The 15,403-nt window shown below is 47.2% G+C and overlaps 1 protein-coding gene across 3 annotated transcripts in view; it reads left to right on the top strand.

Annotated features, from left to right (window-relative positions):
• Positions 1-1,234: 1,234 nt before the first annotated feature.
• UBE4B (ubiquitination factor E4B) overlaps positions 1,235-15,403 on the top strand; it is a 121,779-nt gene continuing 107,610 nt past the window's right edge. The window contains exon 1 of one of the 3 annotated variants that reach the window (XM_047083110.1): positions 1,235-1,943. In XM_047083110.1, coding sequence (XP_046939066.1) covers positions 1,920-1,943 — 24 coding nt within the window. In that variant the 5' untranslated portion in view covers positions 1,235-1,919. The remainder of the gene's footprint in view (positions 1,944-15,403) is intronic. The other 2 variants (XM_047083107.1, XM_047083108.1) reach the window with 2 other exon arrangements.

Here is a 15,403-nt window from a genome sequence, read left to right as displayed (position 1 = left end):
GACTCTTAACTGGAGAACAAACTGATAGTTACCAGAGGGCAGGTGGGTGGAGGGTAGGTGAAACAGGTGATGGGAATCAAGGAATGTACTTTGTATCATGAGCCCTGGGTGTTATATGCAAGTGCTGAATCACTAGATTGTGCACCTGAAACTAATATTACACTATATGTGAACTAACTGGAATCCTTTTTTTTTTTTTTTTTTTTTTTTTGCGAGAGAAAGAGAATGAGCTGGGGAGAAGGGCAGGGGGGGGGAGAGGGAATCCTAAGCAGGATCCACGCTCGGCATGGAGGCCGACATGGGGCTCGATCCCACAACCTTGGGATCATGACCTGAGCCGCAATCAAGTCAGATGCTCAACCAACCGAGCCACCCAGGCGCTCCTGAACTAACCGTAACTTAAAAACTTACAACACAGCCCCCCCAACCCACAAAACCTTATGTTGTACATCTAAAACTAATAGGATTTTAATAATTGCCTATCTCGATTAAAAAATGGTATTCTTGTGCAAGTAAGGATGATTTCTTTTCTTTGACAGCAAAAGCTTTTCTCATGTCTGTGCACTTTGAAATTTTCTGGGTCTATCATTTATACTCTCAAATTTTACCGTCACTTTGGAACATGCTAAAAAAAACCCCAAAAACAAACCAAAGCAGAAACTCTCTAAAAGGCAAAAGCCAAATAAATAGAAGTTGTACTTTAGAGTTGCCTTCCAGATGGGCTTTCTCGGCGGAGGTAGAAGAGGGTCCAAAGGTTTTTTTCAGAACGTGAGCGCTCAATACGTTACAGAACCGGCCCCAGCAGGGAGACGTTTTCCGTTGTCCTTTACGTGGTCTGCATCGCCGAGCCGCGAAACAGCAATCGCCTGGGAACAACGGCAGCGCGGCGGGGTCGCGGCGCAGGGCCCCGTCCCCTCCACGCCCAGCTTCCCGCCAGCCCGGCCCTCCCGGGAGCCTACCTGGACCCGCCCGCCGCGCCGGCCACCCCCGCGCCGTCGCCATGGCACCGCCCCGCCCCGCCCCCCGCGCGCCGCCCGCCCTTAGCCCCCACTCGCCCCTCCCCCTCCGGGACTGCTGCGGGGGGAGGGGGTGGGGCGGGAGCGGGAGGAGACGCCGGCGAGAGGAAATCGGCGGCGCGACGCCCGCGGCCCATTGGCTGCCTCGTCCTGGGGCCAGAAGCCCCGCCTCCCTGGCGGGGGTCACGTGATCCCTTTCAAAGATGGCCGCCCTGTTGTTTTGATGAATAATACTTGGTGGGGCGAGGGGGTAAGAGTAGGGGTGGAGGGGTAGGAGGATTTACTCTTCCGTCCAGAGCATCGCGAGTCCCGTCCTCCCCCTCCCCCCTGCCCGGGCTCCGGCGTGGAGGCGGGGCGTGGCCGGCCTGCTTTGGGAGGGGAGGGGCTTCCCTCTTCAGTGCTGGGCTCTGCCTCGGCGGCTCTGGGGTCGCCTTACCTCGGGGCATCCGTTCTGCAGTCCAACAGTTCCCGCCAGGGGCAAAGGGTAGGAAGGAGAGCAGGATCTGCTGGAGGAAGCACACCTGCCGTGCCACCACCGCGAAGACACAGCAGGCTCAGGGCACGAGACGAGCTGGAGAGCCGAGTCCCTGGTCCGGGTAACCTGGGAAGCAGAGGGCAATAGTGGCGCCTTAAGATAACCCTGTAGCAGCAGCAGTGGCGGCCAAAGGAGGCTCCTCGGGGCACAAGCGGCTGTAGGAGTCTCTGGGGCGATTGGAGTGACCGACGCCAGGGCGGTTCAGTGCCTCTCGTGTTCTTATTTTTTAACCTCTGACTATGCAATTCTGAAACCTCCCCCGTTCGGGGGACCAGACAGCCCGATAGACACCTTCCACCCTCCTCCCGCCCTGGTCACAAGAACAGAAGGATCTCTCCCTAACGCCTTTCACCATTAAGAGAAAAGCGATGGAGGAGCTGAGCGCTGATGAGGTGAGGAGGTTGGGGGACACCTTGGGAGATTAGTTGGCAACTCTTTGGCGCTTTGGACAAGGAAGGTATTGCGCCAGTGGTGCCTGGCCTTTGGGCTTGGGGAAGGAATGGAGATGACATTTTCCAAGAATAAAACGGGTCTCTGAGTGGGTCTCTGGTTGTGTTCTCCTGTATTATCTTGCTCTCTTTCTTCATTCTGAACTCCATTTGCTTCTTTTCGAGGCTTTTAGGGTCTGAAGAAGAGGAGAGCACATCGAGGCGTTTATTCTTTTCCTCGGGGTGTTTAGGCAAGAAAGGCTACGTTTACATCAAGTTAATGTGTGCGTGCACGCGCGCCTCACTGCAGAGATTTAAAAAAATAATTTTGGGTGGAATTAGAATGTCTGGGTGTGTGTTTTTAAAGGCAGTATTTGAAATCCCAGGTATGTGTGGCTGTTGCATTGCATAAGTTGATTAAAGAGACGTCTGTGTTTGGGGGTGGCCTACAGACAGATTCTTTGGTATTTAACAAAATATACATCTAAAAAGCTCAGTGAATTCCAGTTAAATTCTGCAATTTAGCAGGTACTAGTGACCTCTGGCACACTTCTCTTTCATTCTGCCTTTCTCCAGTTTTTGGCCCTTTCTAACTTGTGTTCTGTGCAGGAAGCAAATGGAAGGAAATGACATTTAAACTCCCATTATCATTTCTGGAAGGAGCCTTACAGATCCCTTTCTTGATGTTTTAGAGATCATTTCATAAGGTTGTCCTAAAAACGGTGGCAATTAGGGTACCAGGAATTTTCTGCGATCCTACTGACTTCGATCCCTTCCTTTTTACAAATTGGGAGCTTCCCCTTCAGGATCCCTGCTGGCCTCCCTCTCTTCAGCATACCTCCTCGTTTCTTTCACTAGTTCGTGTAACACTTTCCTACAGCGAAAGTAGCTATCCATCAGGTTGGCTGTGCTATAAAACATACATGCTTTAGTTTCAGCTAGCGTAGTCGATATATTTAGTTAGGGATTACAGTTCTCCAGGGATGCAGCATGCAAGAGGTGAGTTCAAGTGTCAGGTAGGAACGAAAACAAATAATTTTGTGGGTCATGCTCCTTGGCTGTTTGGAAAGTCAGGATGGCTCATTCTGTGTTACTGACTCTATTTTCTCAAATACGTCAGGAATGTAATCGTAACTAAAATTAGAAGAATATTGAACAGTTTCCTTCCTTGGGGTGGTAACTCTCAAGAGGTTCCTTAGAGGCACTCTGTTTTAGGTAATTTTTACCACCCCTCCTGTGTCCCCTTTCTTTAACATCAGTGTTAATGGGTAATGTCTCTTAAGGCAAAAAGTTTATGTTTTTAGTAGTCCTTTGCTTCCCGAAATTATTTTTTTCGTGACGTTCTCTAAATCGTCATACTGGAGATTTCACCAAGAAATTGTTTTCAAACAAATGAAGCACCATATAATCTGAACGGTGGTACTTCACTTTACCCAGTTCTTGAGGAAGTTGTAACTTTTTTGTGACCACAGAGGAACAAATGTAATCATTGTGGGAGGAGATCAGAAAAGCATTTTTCAGGTTCAAAAGAATATTGAAATAAATGTGAAAACTTAAATTTACTAATATTAAATCAACATAAAGTTATATTCGACAGTTAGGTGGCCTGAACGCAGAGGAACCGTTCGGTAGCTGTTAATATACTCTCAGTGGAAGCTAGAACCAAGTTTTTTGGGGAAAAAAAAAAATCTTACGTTTCTTTTTTGTTGTTGTTGTTAATCCATTTCCTTAATTCTGGGATTAAGTGAACAGTGTCTCAAGACATTTCCAGAATTTTTGCCTTGTATTGTTATTCTCTCGGTGGAAACTCTTGTCACAGATATGATAGGGGACATTCATTTGAATGTTAGAAAGTATAGAAAGTAATACATTTATATTGCTGAAAATTCAAACATACATCTCAGGGTGAAAACAGGTAAGACAGTGATCTTTCAGGCTAAATTAGGAAATCAGGTAAGGCAGAGTTTTATATCTTAACAAAATGGAAATGTGTGAGAATACAGCCTCTGGAAAATAGAGGTTGATATAACCAGCCTGGAAGCTTCAGATTTTACATTATGTGTACTTTCTGGTCCCTCTCATAGATCAGCTGGAATTCTTACCCTTTTCTTCTCTTGTGCTAAGTACAGCCTGTCTTTAACTTCCTTGCTGTTTATTGTTTATGTAGCACATTACAGTGAGTTCACTGCTCTGTGGAGTAGATCCAAGACTAAGTTCATTCCCTTCAGGAACCTACATTCCAAGGCTTCATTATTTACATTACATTCCGTATGTACACTACTCAGACTTGTTTTCCATATGCCAAGATGATGCTATGAGTAGGGCAGGGCAGGTATTTTAAAATTTTTTTTTTTTCAACGTTTATTTATTTTTGGGACAGAGAGAGACAGAGCATGAACGGGGGAGGGGCAGAGAGAGAGGGAGACACAGAATCGGAAACAGGCTCCAGGCTCTGAGCCATCAGCCCAGAGCCCGACGCGGGGCTCGAACTCACAGACTGCGAGATCGTGACCTGGCTGAAGTCGGACGCTTAACCGACTGCGCCACCCAGGCGCCCCAGGGCAGGTATTTTAAACTGTGTTCAACTATAGTGATGAAGTTGCATTGAGATGATTTGCTTTTTCCTTTTCTTTCATTCTTTTTTTTGGGGGGGGTTGCTAAATCTTCTTTATGACCTAGTTCATCTTCAAGATGGCTGGCTGGGATAGTTAGGGTGTGGTCAAGGTTTTGGAAGAGGGGTAAGTAAGTCTTCCTTCCCAAATGCAGAATATGTGACCGTGCACTTTTTAGCAGTGTTTTTTGGGTGGAAAGGGACCGGCGTTTATTAACAGCCTTAGAAGCCTGCTCAGTGCCAGGCACTTGACAGACACTGTCTCCTTAAATAAAACAGTGTGACCAAGGGGCGCCCGGGTGGCTCAGTCCCTTAAGTGTCCCACTCTTCATCTCGGCTCAGGTCATGATCTCGTGGTTCGTGAGTTCAGACCCCCGTTCTGTCAGTGCAGAGCCTGCTTGGGATTCTGTCTCTGTCTCTCTCTCCCTGGCTCTCTTTCTCAAAAAACAAAAACAAAACAAAGCCGTGCCGTCAAGCAGTCCTTACCTTTTCCTTATTTTACAGGTGAGGCAGCTGAGATTTAGGTTAACTGACTTGTCCGTAGTGACCTGGCTTCGAAGCTGACAGAGTTGGAATTCGGACCCGAGGTGCCCGATCTGAAAGCTCTTCCTGCTACATTTTATTGCCTAACAACTGGCCATAAAGTCACTGCAGCTTCCATACACGTATCCTACTAACATGCTTGATCGACGTAGTTTTTCTGTAGAAGTGTTGTTTTTCATGAATGCATTCATGCGGTGATCGAGTTGATAGTCTTTTTGGTACTGACTCTTTTTATCACGCACCTCCAAAATGGTTCACTCAGGAAACTTTTTTTTTTTTTTTTTTTTAAAGATGCCGTGTATTCTCAGAGATGCATTAGGTATGTTAGGAAAGAAAACAAGACAGTTGTTTTTCTGGAAGAAATTATGATTTAACTGGGGGATGGGGATGGAGGTAGAGATAAGTAGGAATCCAGCAGTTACAGTGCAGGGCGCTAAGTACTGGTGGGGAGGGATGCACAAGGCGTCAAGAAAAACAAGAAGGGACCCCTGCTAGGGCAGTGTAGTAGTGAAGACTTTCGGGATAAGGTGATGCTGAAGGCTGAGCGGTGGTTGCCAGGCAATGGCAGGGAGACTGGGGAGCCCAGGAAAAAAATGAGCAGTAGTGGGACTGGGGACAGGAGTTTGCTGGGGGGGGGGGGGGGGGCGCGTGGTTGCAGGTGGCCCAGCACCAGATCTTGGAGGGTTTTCAGAAGTACCTAGGAGTTTGAACTTCCGCAGTAAGACTGCAAGAAGCCTTTGAGAAATGGTAAGAGGTTAGAAGGATAACTGGCAAGGAGTGTAAAAGTGGGTTGGAAGAAGGTGGCCGCAGGCCGGGGGCCAGACGAGGAGGCTGGTGTTGCTGTCTAGCAGTGAGGAGTGGGAGTCGAAGGGAGGCATTGGCAGTGGGGGTGGAGGAGGGCAGACCCCAGAAACGCTGAGGATCTAAGTTAACGCACTTGGAGTTGCAGTGATCGGATTGATAGAAAGGAGGCGGGGGTGGGGGAGGAGAGAAGAAGCTGATTCTTTGGTTTCTGGCTTGAGAGAAGGATGGATGGGGGGGGGGGGCTAAGGAATTCCAGACAAGGAGCAAACAGGTATTTGGACCATTGAAAGATGAGTCAACATAGAGAGACCCCCACCCCGGCCTTTCTACTCTGACATCTCTGTCTCTTTGATCTTTTCTTTCTTTGTAACAGGCCTCAGAACCTAAGCTTACTTTTCCCCCACAATAGATCATTGCTGCCACTCACTTTATAATGAGGATTCTTCCTCAAGCCTGGGAGGAAAGTGGGATGTAGCCTCCCGGGTCCCTTCTCCACTCTTTTTGTTCATCTTAATCAAGGGACAGAGAATGGTTATGGTATCAGCTAACATTTATTCAGTGCTTAATATGTGCTAAGCACTTAACCTGCTCAGCAAGGGTGGTAATGTCACCCCATTTTATAGATAAGAAAGTCGAGACTAGTAGAAATTCAGTAACTTGCTGAAAGACATAGAGCTAGGAAGTGGCAGAACCCTGGATTTCTAATCCAGGGTCCGATTCTTTTTTTTTTAATGTTTATTTATTTATTTTTGAGAGATAGAGTACAATAGCCGTGGAAGGACAGAGAGGGAGAGGGAGACAGAGAATCCAAAGCGGGCGCTGTCAGCACAAAGCCCGATGCAGGGCTCGAACCCATGAACCACGAGTTCATGACCTGAGCCCAAGACAGACGCTTAACTGACTGAGCCACCCAGGCGCCCCCTGATTCCAGAGTTCCCAATTCCTTTACTAAACTACCTCCAACACAGAAATAATCTGAGCAAGTTTGTGATCTTTACAGCATTTTAACTGTCCCTTTTGAGTTATTGCCCCAGTTATTGCTAAGAGTGGAGCTCGTCAAAATGCCCCTGTGTTCTCGTAGGGGAAGAAGACAGAAAGACTTCTGACGGGAGGCTCTTGGGTCTTCGGGCCTTTGCTTGGTACAGAGTGCATTTTCCCACAAGGTGCTTACAGTATGTCTAGGTGGAGGTGTCTTCCCGAAAGCAGCTCATTGAACCATATTTACTGTTTACTTGCCTCGTGGTAGACACCACAGGAGCCCTGCCTGGATGGAACTTCCTTCCGGTGGGAGGAAACATCATAGACAGCTGGTTCCACATGGGATGTCATTTGGTGATGAGCCTATGAAGAGAAACCAAATGGGCAAAAGGGGTGGAGAATAGTGGGGATGTGGAGCGTGTGCAGTTTTAGGAGGTGGCTTTTGAATAGAAATTTTAGGGATGACATGGGGCTCTTGGGTGGCTCAGTCGGTTGAGCGTCCGACTCTGGCTCAGGTCATGATCTCTCCCTGTTCCCGAGTTTGGGCCCCGCGTCGGGCTCTGCGCTGCCAGCTCAGAGCCTGGAGCCTGCTTCGGATTCAGTGTCTCCCTCTCTCTCTCTGCCCTTCCCTCGCTAACACTCTGTCTCAAAAATAAATAAACATTTAAAAAGTTAAAAAAAAAATTTTAGGGATGATAGGGAGCCATCTGGGGGGAAGAGTGTTCCCAGGTACAAGGAACGGCAGGAACCAGGGGGGCACATCCTTGGTCTGCTCCCAGCACGGCAAGGAGGCACAGTGTGGCTGGAGCCTGCTGAGCTAGGGCCCGGTAGCAGAAGTCGTCAGTCATTCAACAGCATAAATTTGAGTTCTTACACGTGGGGCTGAGTCAACCGTGAGATGCCCCCCCCCCACCCCCTTTTTGTTCCCCTTCACGTTTTAACGTCTTTGAAACTGGGATGCTTCTTCTGATGGTATGACCTGTGTCGGCCAGGTGGCAGGTGTGACACAGTCGTCATTTCCTGTTTATGTGCAAACGTGGTGGTACCTGTTTGTGTTACTGCCCCTTCAGTTGAGTGCTATGGGCATTAAATTTAGTTGCCATTTTAAATGCCTTCCCCAAACTCACGCTTTGATCAGCAGTAAAAGCAAATGTTACTTTGTATGCAGAGAGGAATGGCAACATCTGTGGGGTGTCAATACAGGAGTAAAGAAAATGTTTGCTGTGGGAGGAATGACCACGAGCCTGTATTTTATTGCAGAGCCCCAAGCAAGGGCGTTAGGGAGCTTTAGAGAGGCGGCAGCCCATAGGTTTGTGAAGCTGTGCCACATTTTGAAGTTGAACGTACAGTGAGAAGGATTGCCTTGCACACCTGGGCAGTGCAGCTGAAGGTCGGAGACCCTGCACCTCCCTCCGAAAGAAATTTCAAAGCAATGGGAGGCTGGTGCAACTGTTTACGACTCTATCCCGGTCTGTTGTTAAGTCATTTTGTCGTGGTTTAATGGGCAGTATTTTTTTTTCTTGGTGGTGCAAAAAATAATAGTGCAGCTTACAATCAGTGACGTCTTAAATCTGGTGGAATATGATATATGCCCAGTATTGCTCTAGAACATGAGGATATACACAGTGAAAAATATAGGCAGAATTCCCTGCCTTCATGGGTCTTACATTATGATTTAGGTTTTTTTTTTTTTTTTTTACTTTATTTATTTAATTAAAAATTTTTTTTTCACGTTTATTTATTTTTGAGACAGAGACAGAGCATGAACGGGGCAGAGTCAGAGAGAGAGAGGGAGACACAGAATCTGAAACAGGCTCTAGGCTCTGAGCTGTCAGCACAGAGCCCGACGCGGGGCTTGAACTCACGAACCTCGAGATCATGACCTGAGCCGAAGTCAGACGCTTAACTGACTGAGCCACCCAGGGGCCCCTAATTTTATTTTTTTAAACTAATCTCTATGTCCAATGTGGGGCTAGAACTCATGACCCCGAGATCAAGAGTTACATGTTCCACCAACTGAGCCAACCAGGTGCTTCATTCTGATTTATATTTTATTTTTTTACTTATTAAAACAATAGATATTTATTTAAAAAAGCAAATATTTGTATTTAAATTTTTTTTAACATTATTTTTGAGAGACAGAGAACAAGCAGGGGAGGAACAGAGAGAAGGAGACACAGAATCCGAAGCAGGCTCCAGGTTCTGAGCTGTCAACTCAGAGCCTGACACAAGGGCTCGAACCCGTGAACTATGAGATCATGACCTGAGCAGAAGTCAGTTGCTTAACTGACTGAGCCACCCAGGTGCCCCAAATATTTGTTATTTAAAAAAAAATATGTATGATTTTTAGAGAGAGAGAGCACACATGAGCAGGAGAGGGGCCGAAGGGGAGAGAGAAGCTCGAGCAGGCGACTTGGGGCTTGATCCCATGACTCTGGGATCATGACTTAAGCCAAATCAAGAGCCAGACAGCTCAACCTGGGTGACTGAGCCAGCCACCCAGGTGCCCCTGATTTATGTTTTAAAAGAATTGTATGCTGGTTTTTTTCTTTTTTTTTTAGTGTTTATTTATTTATTTATTTTTTTCAATGTTTATTTATTTTTGGGACAGAGAGAGACAGAGCATGAACGGGGGAGGGGCAGAGAGAGAGGGAGACACAGAATCGGAAACAGGCTCCAGGCTCCGAGCCATCAGCCCAGAGCCCGACGCGGGGCTCGAACTCACGGACCGCGAGATCGTGACCTGGCTGAAGTCGGACGCTTAACCGACTGCGCCACCCAGGCGCCCCAGTGTCTATTTATTTTTGAGAGAGACAGAGACAGAATGCGAGTGGGTTTGGGGCAGAGAGAGAGGGAGACACAGAATCCGAAACAGGCTCCAGGCTCAGAGCTGTCAGCACAGAGCCCGATGTGGGGCTCGAACTCACAAACCGCAAGATCATGACCTGAGCCGAAGTTGGACGCTTAGCCAACTGAGCCACCCAGGCACCCTAGAATCGTATGCTGATAAGTGCATTGACATAGAGAGAAAGTGGAAACAGAGAGAAAGTTGGGCCATCACAGGAATCCCAGGACAGGGTGAGTGTGAAGAAGTGGCTTGTCACATATCTTGTGGGTGGAGCCCCTAGAACTGAGTGATGGGGTGGACGTGGGGCGTGAGAGCGGAGTCGAGAGTGGCCGGGTGAGTCAGGATATCATTGGACAGACCGTTGTAACAGAGACCTGAAATGGCAGCTTTGTACACCAGATCGATGTTTATTTCTCTCCAAATGGGAGTCTGGGGAGGAGGCCGGGGCTGCTGAGGCAGCTTTATGTTCATTAGTGGCCCAGGTGCCTACTGTCTCCTTGTACCAATTTGCCTAACATAGGGTTCCATCTTTTGGTCTGTGCGTGTGTGCATCCTAGCAGAGGGAAGAGGAGAGGGGCAGGGAGTCCCATTCCTTCTCTTGAATGGCACAGCTTGGAAGCTACACGATCACTTCTGCTCAGCCTCCCCCACCGCCCATTGGCCACAGCTCATTGCATGTGACTGGCCTCAGTCACATGGCCACAGCTCCTTGCTGGGAAGTGAGAAATACAGGTTCTACTGGGTAGCTGTGTGTTCACCTAAAAGTTCTCTTATGTTAGAAGGGGAGAAGAGTGCAGGCCATTCTTTCCAGACCCTTCTTCCCAAATCTTGAACACACACACACACTGCACCTTTCCAAAGGAGACAGCCCTCGGTAAGCTTCTGAGCCCAGAACCTCTGGCTGGTTCATATACAGTCCAAGAACCTTTAGATTGAATACAAGATGTCTACTGCCTCCCCTCACCCCCCCAGTTATGGACTCTGATTGAGTCGGTTAGGATGATGGAAATAAAACTCCAGTTCAGAAACGGGAAGCACGGGAAGTACGGACCCTTCACCGGTTCATAGCCATTGTTAGCTCTTGGCAGGTCACGTGGTGAGGACTTCTGCCTTGGCAGTGGTAGGAGTTCCTGACTGCCCATTTAGCAGCCCTTGGTCTGCTCTCTTGGAGGAACTCCCTTGTCCCTTGCCCTCTGTGGTGGTTTTTCAATATGTGTTTTCCTCGGGGGACAGGTCATTGGAGAACGTCCCCTTCCTGGGGATGAACAGTTTCTCCTGCTTGTTTCCTGCTGGATACTGAAGGAGTTGGCTTTTTCAACCTGATTTAGCCCCCGAATTACCAGACTGAGTAGATTTTGACTGTAGGCCGTAGACATACCTTAGGCAGACCCATATTCCCTTTTATCTCTGCATGCAGATCAGCAACTTGTAGCTTGAATCTGTCTCATTCTTGTGGGACTTCTTGCTTAGAAAGTGGCAAGAAGCCAATAAGCACCCAAATTGTGAATTGTTCGACCAGTTTCCCTAGAATTATCAGCCGTATTGGCATGCAGCCGATTTTCGAAGGTGTCACAGGTTTTACCAAATATTTTGTTGTGCTCTACTAAGAGTTACCAACCTCCTATCCTGCAATATCTGTGCCCTTGCTGACCTCCAAGCCATTGCCACATATTTATAGTCTATTTAGGTTGATTACTTCCAGATTCCAAATTCTGTGCATTAGTTAGGATATTGGTTTGGCTGCTGCAGCCCAGAGATCCAAAATAATAATGGCTTAAACAAGATAGAAGCTTATTTTTCTTTTTTTTTTTTTTTTATTTTTTTTTCAACGTTTTTTATTTATTTTTGGGACAGAGAGAGACAGAGCATGAACGGGGGAGGGGCAGAGAGAGAGGGAGACACAGAATCGGAAACAGGCTCCAGGCTCCGAGTGGTCAGCCCAGAGCCCGACGCGGGGCTCGAACTCCCGGACCGCGAGATCGTGACCTGGCTGAAGTCAAGATGCTTAACCGACTGCGCCACCCAGGCGCCCCAAATATTTGTTATTTAAAAAAAAATATGTATGATTTTTAGAGAGAGAGAGCACACATGAGCAGGAGAGGGGCAGAAGGGGAGAGAGAAGCTCGAGCAGGCGACTTGGGGCTTGATCCCATGACTCTGGGATCATGACTTAAGCCAAATCAAGAGTCAGACAGCTCAACCTGGGTGACTGAGCCAGCCACCCAGGTGCCCCTGATTTATGTTTTAAAAGAATTGTATGCTGGTTTTTTCTTTTTTTTTTAGTGTTTATTTATTTATTTATTTATTTTTTCAACGTTTATTTATTTTTGGGACAGAGAGAGACAGAGCATGAACGGGGGAGGGGCAGAGAGAGAGGGAGACACAGAATCGGAAACAGGCTCCAGGCTCTGAGCCATCATCAGCCCAGAGCCCGACGCGGGGCTCGAACTCCCGGACCGCAAGATCGTGACCTGGCTGAAGTTGGACGCTTAACCGACTGCGCCACCCAGGCGCCCCAGAAGCTTATTTTTCAAGTAAAAATCTGAGTAGGTGGTTGAGAAGCTGGTTTAGTAATTTCATGATTGCTAGGGAGCCAGACTCATTTTGTTTCGTACTCTGTCACCCTCAGTGCGATGCTTCTGGCTTGTAGTCCAGTATGGCGGCTCCGGCATCTCCGCGCACGTCTGCATTCCAGTACTTGGGGACTAAAGGCGGAAAGAGCGTGTCCCTATCCCTTAAGGACGTGATCCCAAAGTATCACACGTGACCGCTTATACCTTCTTGGCCAGAACTTAGTCACGTGGCCACAACCAAATGTTGGGTGAATGTGTAATTGGGAGGCAACTAGCAATCTCTACCATAGTCATATCAAGAATCTTAACCTACACACCTTGAAAAATGGAGTTGTTGTGTACCGAAATGAGGAAAATTGAAAGAAGATTGGAGGGAGAAACTAAGTTGTGTTTCGGTCGTGTTACGATTTTATTGTTTATCAGTTTTCCACGTAGAGATGTTAAGTTGCTTGTTGACGAATGTTGGGTTTGCAGCTCAAGAAGGAGGTTGGAGTTGGGGATGCCAATCAGGATGTGTCCGTATTAAAATCATGAGAATGGACAGATTACCTGGGGAGTGAACATAAATGGAGAAGAGAGGAGGTGAGAGGGCTGAGCCTTGAGCTGCTCCAGCATTTAGAGGTGGAGAGGAGGTAAACGGGACCCGGAAAAGGACTGATAGGGGACAGCCCCTGAGGTCGGAGGAAGGTCAAGAGAGCATGCAGTCCTGGCATCCAGGAGAAGAGGGGAGTGTTCAACTCTGTTTAATGTCAATAAAGTAAGTTAGTGGAGGACCACACCTTGACGATAGGATTTGGCAACGTGGAGGTCATTGGTGACTTTGACAGGACCAGTTTCATTGCTGGTGAATAGGTTCAAGAGGGAATGGGAGAATGGGAGGAGAGAATAGAGAGCTCAAGAGTGAGGCATAGGCTTTAGGGATGGGCTGAGGAGCCCTGTGTAGATGGTAGACGTCATGGGTTTAAGAAGTGGGAAGAAAATATTTGGTGAGCCTGTCTTTAAAAATTTTATCTTTGGGGCGCCTGGGTGGCTCGGTTGGTTGGGCGACCAACTTCAGCTCAGGTCATGATCTCGCAGTTTGTGAGTTCGAGCCCCGCGTCAGGCTCTGTGCTGACAGCTCAGAGCCTGGAGCCTGCTTTGGATTCTGTGTCTCCCCCCGCCCCTCCCCTGCTCCCGCTCTGGGTCTCTCTGTCTCTCAATAATAAATAAGTGTTAAAAAAATTTTTTTAAATTTTATCTTTTACCGTTCTCGGTTATAATCACCAATTGCTTTATTTATTCGGTGTTTACTAAGTTCCTTTCTTTCCCTGAAGTAGGAAGTAGAGGCACAGAGGTGAGATTTTGTGTATTATCCCTAGCAGGGTGTTTTGGACCTGAAGAGTTTCACATATCAATCTCGAACCGTAATCAGAGGAACACTAGATCGTATTATAGTTAATTTTTAAAAGCTTTAATAAAAAAATAAGAGTGGCGGATATGTAGATGGTAAAATATTGTTAATTCCCTTTGTTTACTTTCAACAAGTATAGGTGGGATATTTAGTAGATACTGAGGGACACACAAGTAGAGATACCGCCTCGAATATGATTAAGACCCAGTCTTTTGCTTCAGTGAGCTCACACTCCAGTGGGGAGACAGGGACACAGGCAGCTAGAGTTCAAGTGCTCCCGTAGATATTTACGGAAAGGGACTGCCGTCAGGGGGCACTTACTGCTGACTGGGGAAAGTCAGAGCGAGAAGCTCTGGGAGGAAGGATCGAGTTAGGCTTTAGCGATGGTCAGGAATTTTGACATTGAGAAAATTCTGTGGTGAGGATACATGTTTCAGTTGTTTCTTACTCTGGGCAAACTCTGTGAAAATTCATTCTTTTGAAATCGATTGTAGACATTATTAGAACCACTGAGGAAACACTGGAGATGGTGAAAAATCTGATAGGGCTGGGTATTTGCTGATCTGAAAGGTTTTACAATGTATCAGACATAGCCAGATATGCCCCCCCCCCCCCCAGCCCTCTGCACCACTGAGAGTCAGCAGAAGCTGGAGGAGGAGGAGCCGGGGAGAAGCAGGGAGAACAGAAAAAGGTGTTTCATGAAACTCTCTTCTCTCCTGACGCTAATCACACTGCGCTGGAATTGTCTGTTGGCCCAGCCGACCAACTATTGCAACATAAGCTCCTGACTGCCCTTCACTGTTTTTTATCCAGCTCTCAGCACAGGGCTTGGCACAAAGTGGCCCGCAATAAATATTTGTCCAATGCAGGAATTGAATACAAGCTGTCTTTTCGTGACTCCCATTTCTCGTCCCATAATCGTTTTTTGTTGCTGCTGCGTGAAATTGCGTTAGCTAAAGGGAGGCACTCGGAAGAAACCTTATCGACAGAATGTCATTCAGAGCCAGAGAAACGTGGGTTTTAAGCAAACCCACCAATTGGATGATGCTGGGCAAAGTACCTTCTGAGCCTCAGCTCCTTCAGCTGGTGAAGCTGGGGTGTGAATTCCTATCTCATGGCACTGTGCTTCACATTAATTGCAGCCATATGTAAAGTCTAGCACACTGCCCTGGGCAGAGTAGGTTCCTGGGACATATCAGTTCTCTCTCCTGGAGTCAGATTGAACCGTACATAATTAGAACTTCAGTTGGTGCCCATATAACAATCTAACAAACCCTTTGCATGCACAGCATACCTCCCGAGATACCGCAGGGTTCACTCCAGACCACTCTAATAGAGCAGATATCAGAATAAAGCAAGTCACGTGTGTTTTTTTGGTTTCTCCGTGCATATAAAAGTTACGTTTACACTTTACTGTAGTCTGCTAGGTGTGTAATAGCATTAAATGTATATTTATATGTATGTAAATGTAGCATAAACATGTATCATCTTAATTTAAAAATACCTCATCGCTAAAAAAATGCTCACCATCGTTTGAGTTCTCAGTGAGTCATAACCACCGCTCATGGCTCCCCATAACAACTATAATAATAATGAAAAAGTTTGAAATGGTGCGAGAATTACCAAAATGTGACACAGAGAGGCAAAGTGAGCAAATGCTGTTGGAAAAACGACGCC

The sequence above is a fragment of the Lynx rufus genome, unplaced genomic scaffold (genome assembly GCF_022079265.1).
Source record: "Lynx rufus isolate CCGP_SWC_20201006 ecotype Redwood Valley unplaced genomic scaffold, mLynRuf1.p SCAF_2, whole genome shotgun sequence".
NCBI lineage: Eukaryota > Metazoa > Chordata > Mammalia > Carnivora > Felidae > Lynx > Lynx rufus.
This window is presented reverse-complemented; position numbering and strand designations above follow the sequence as displayed.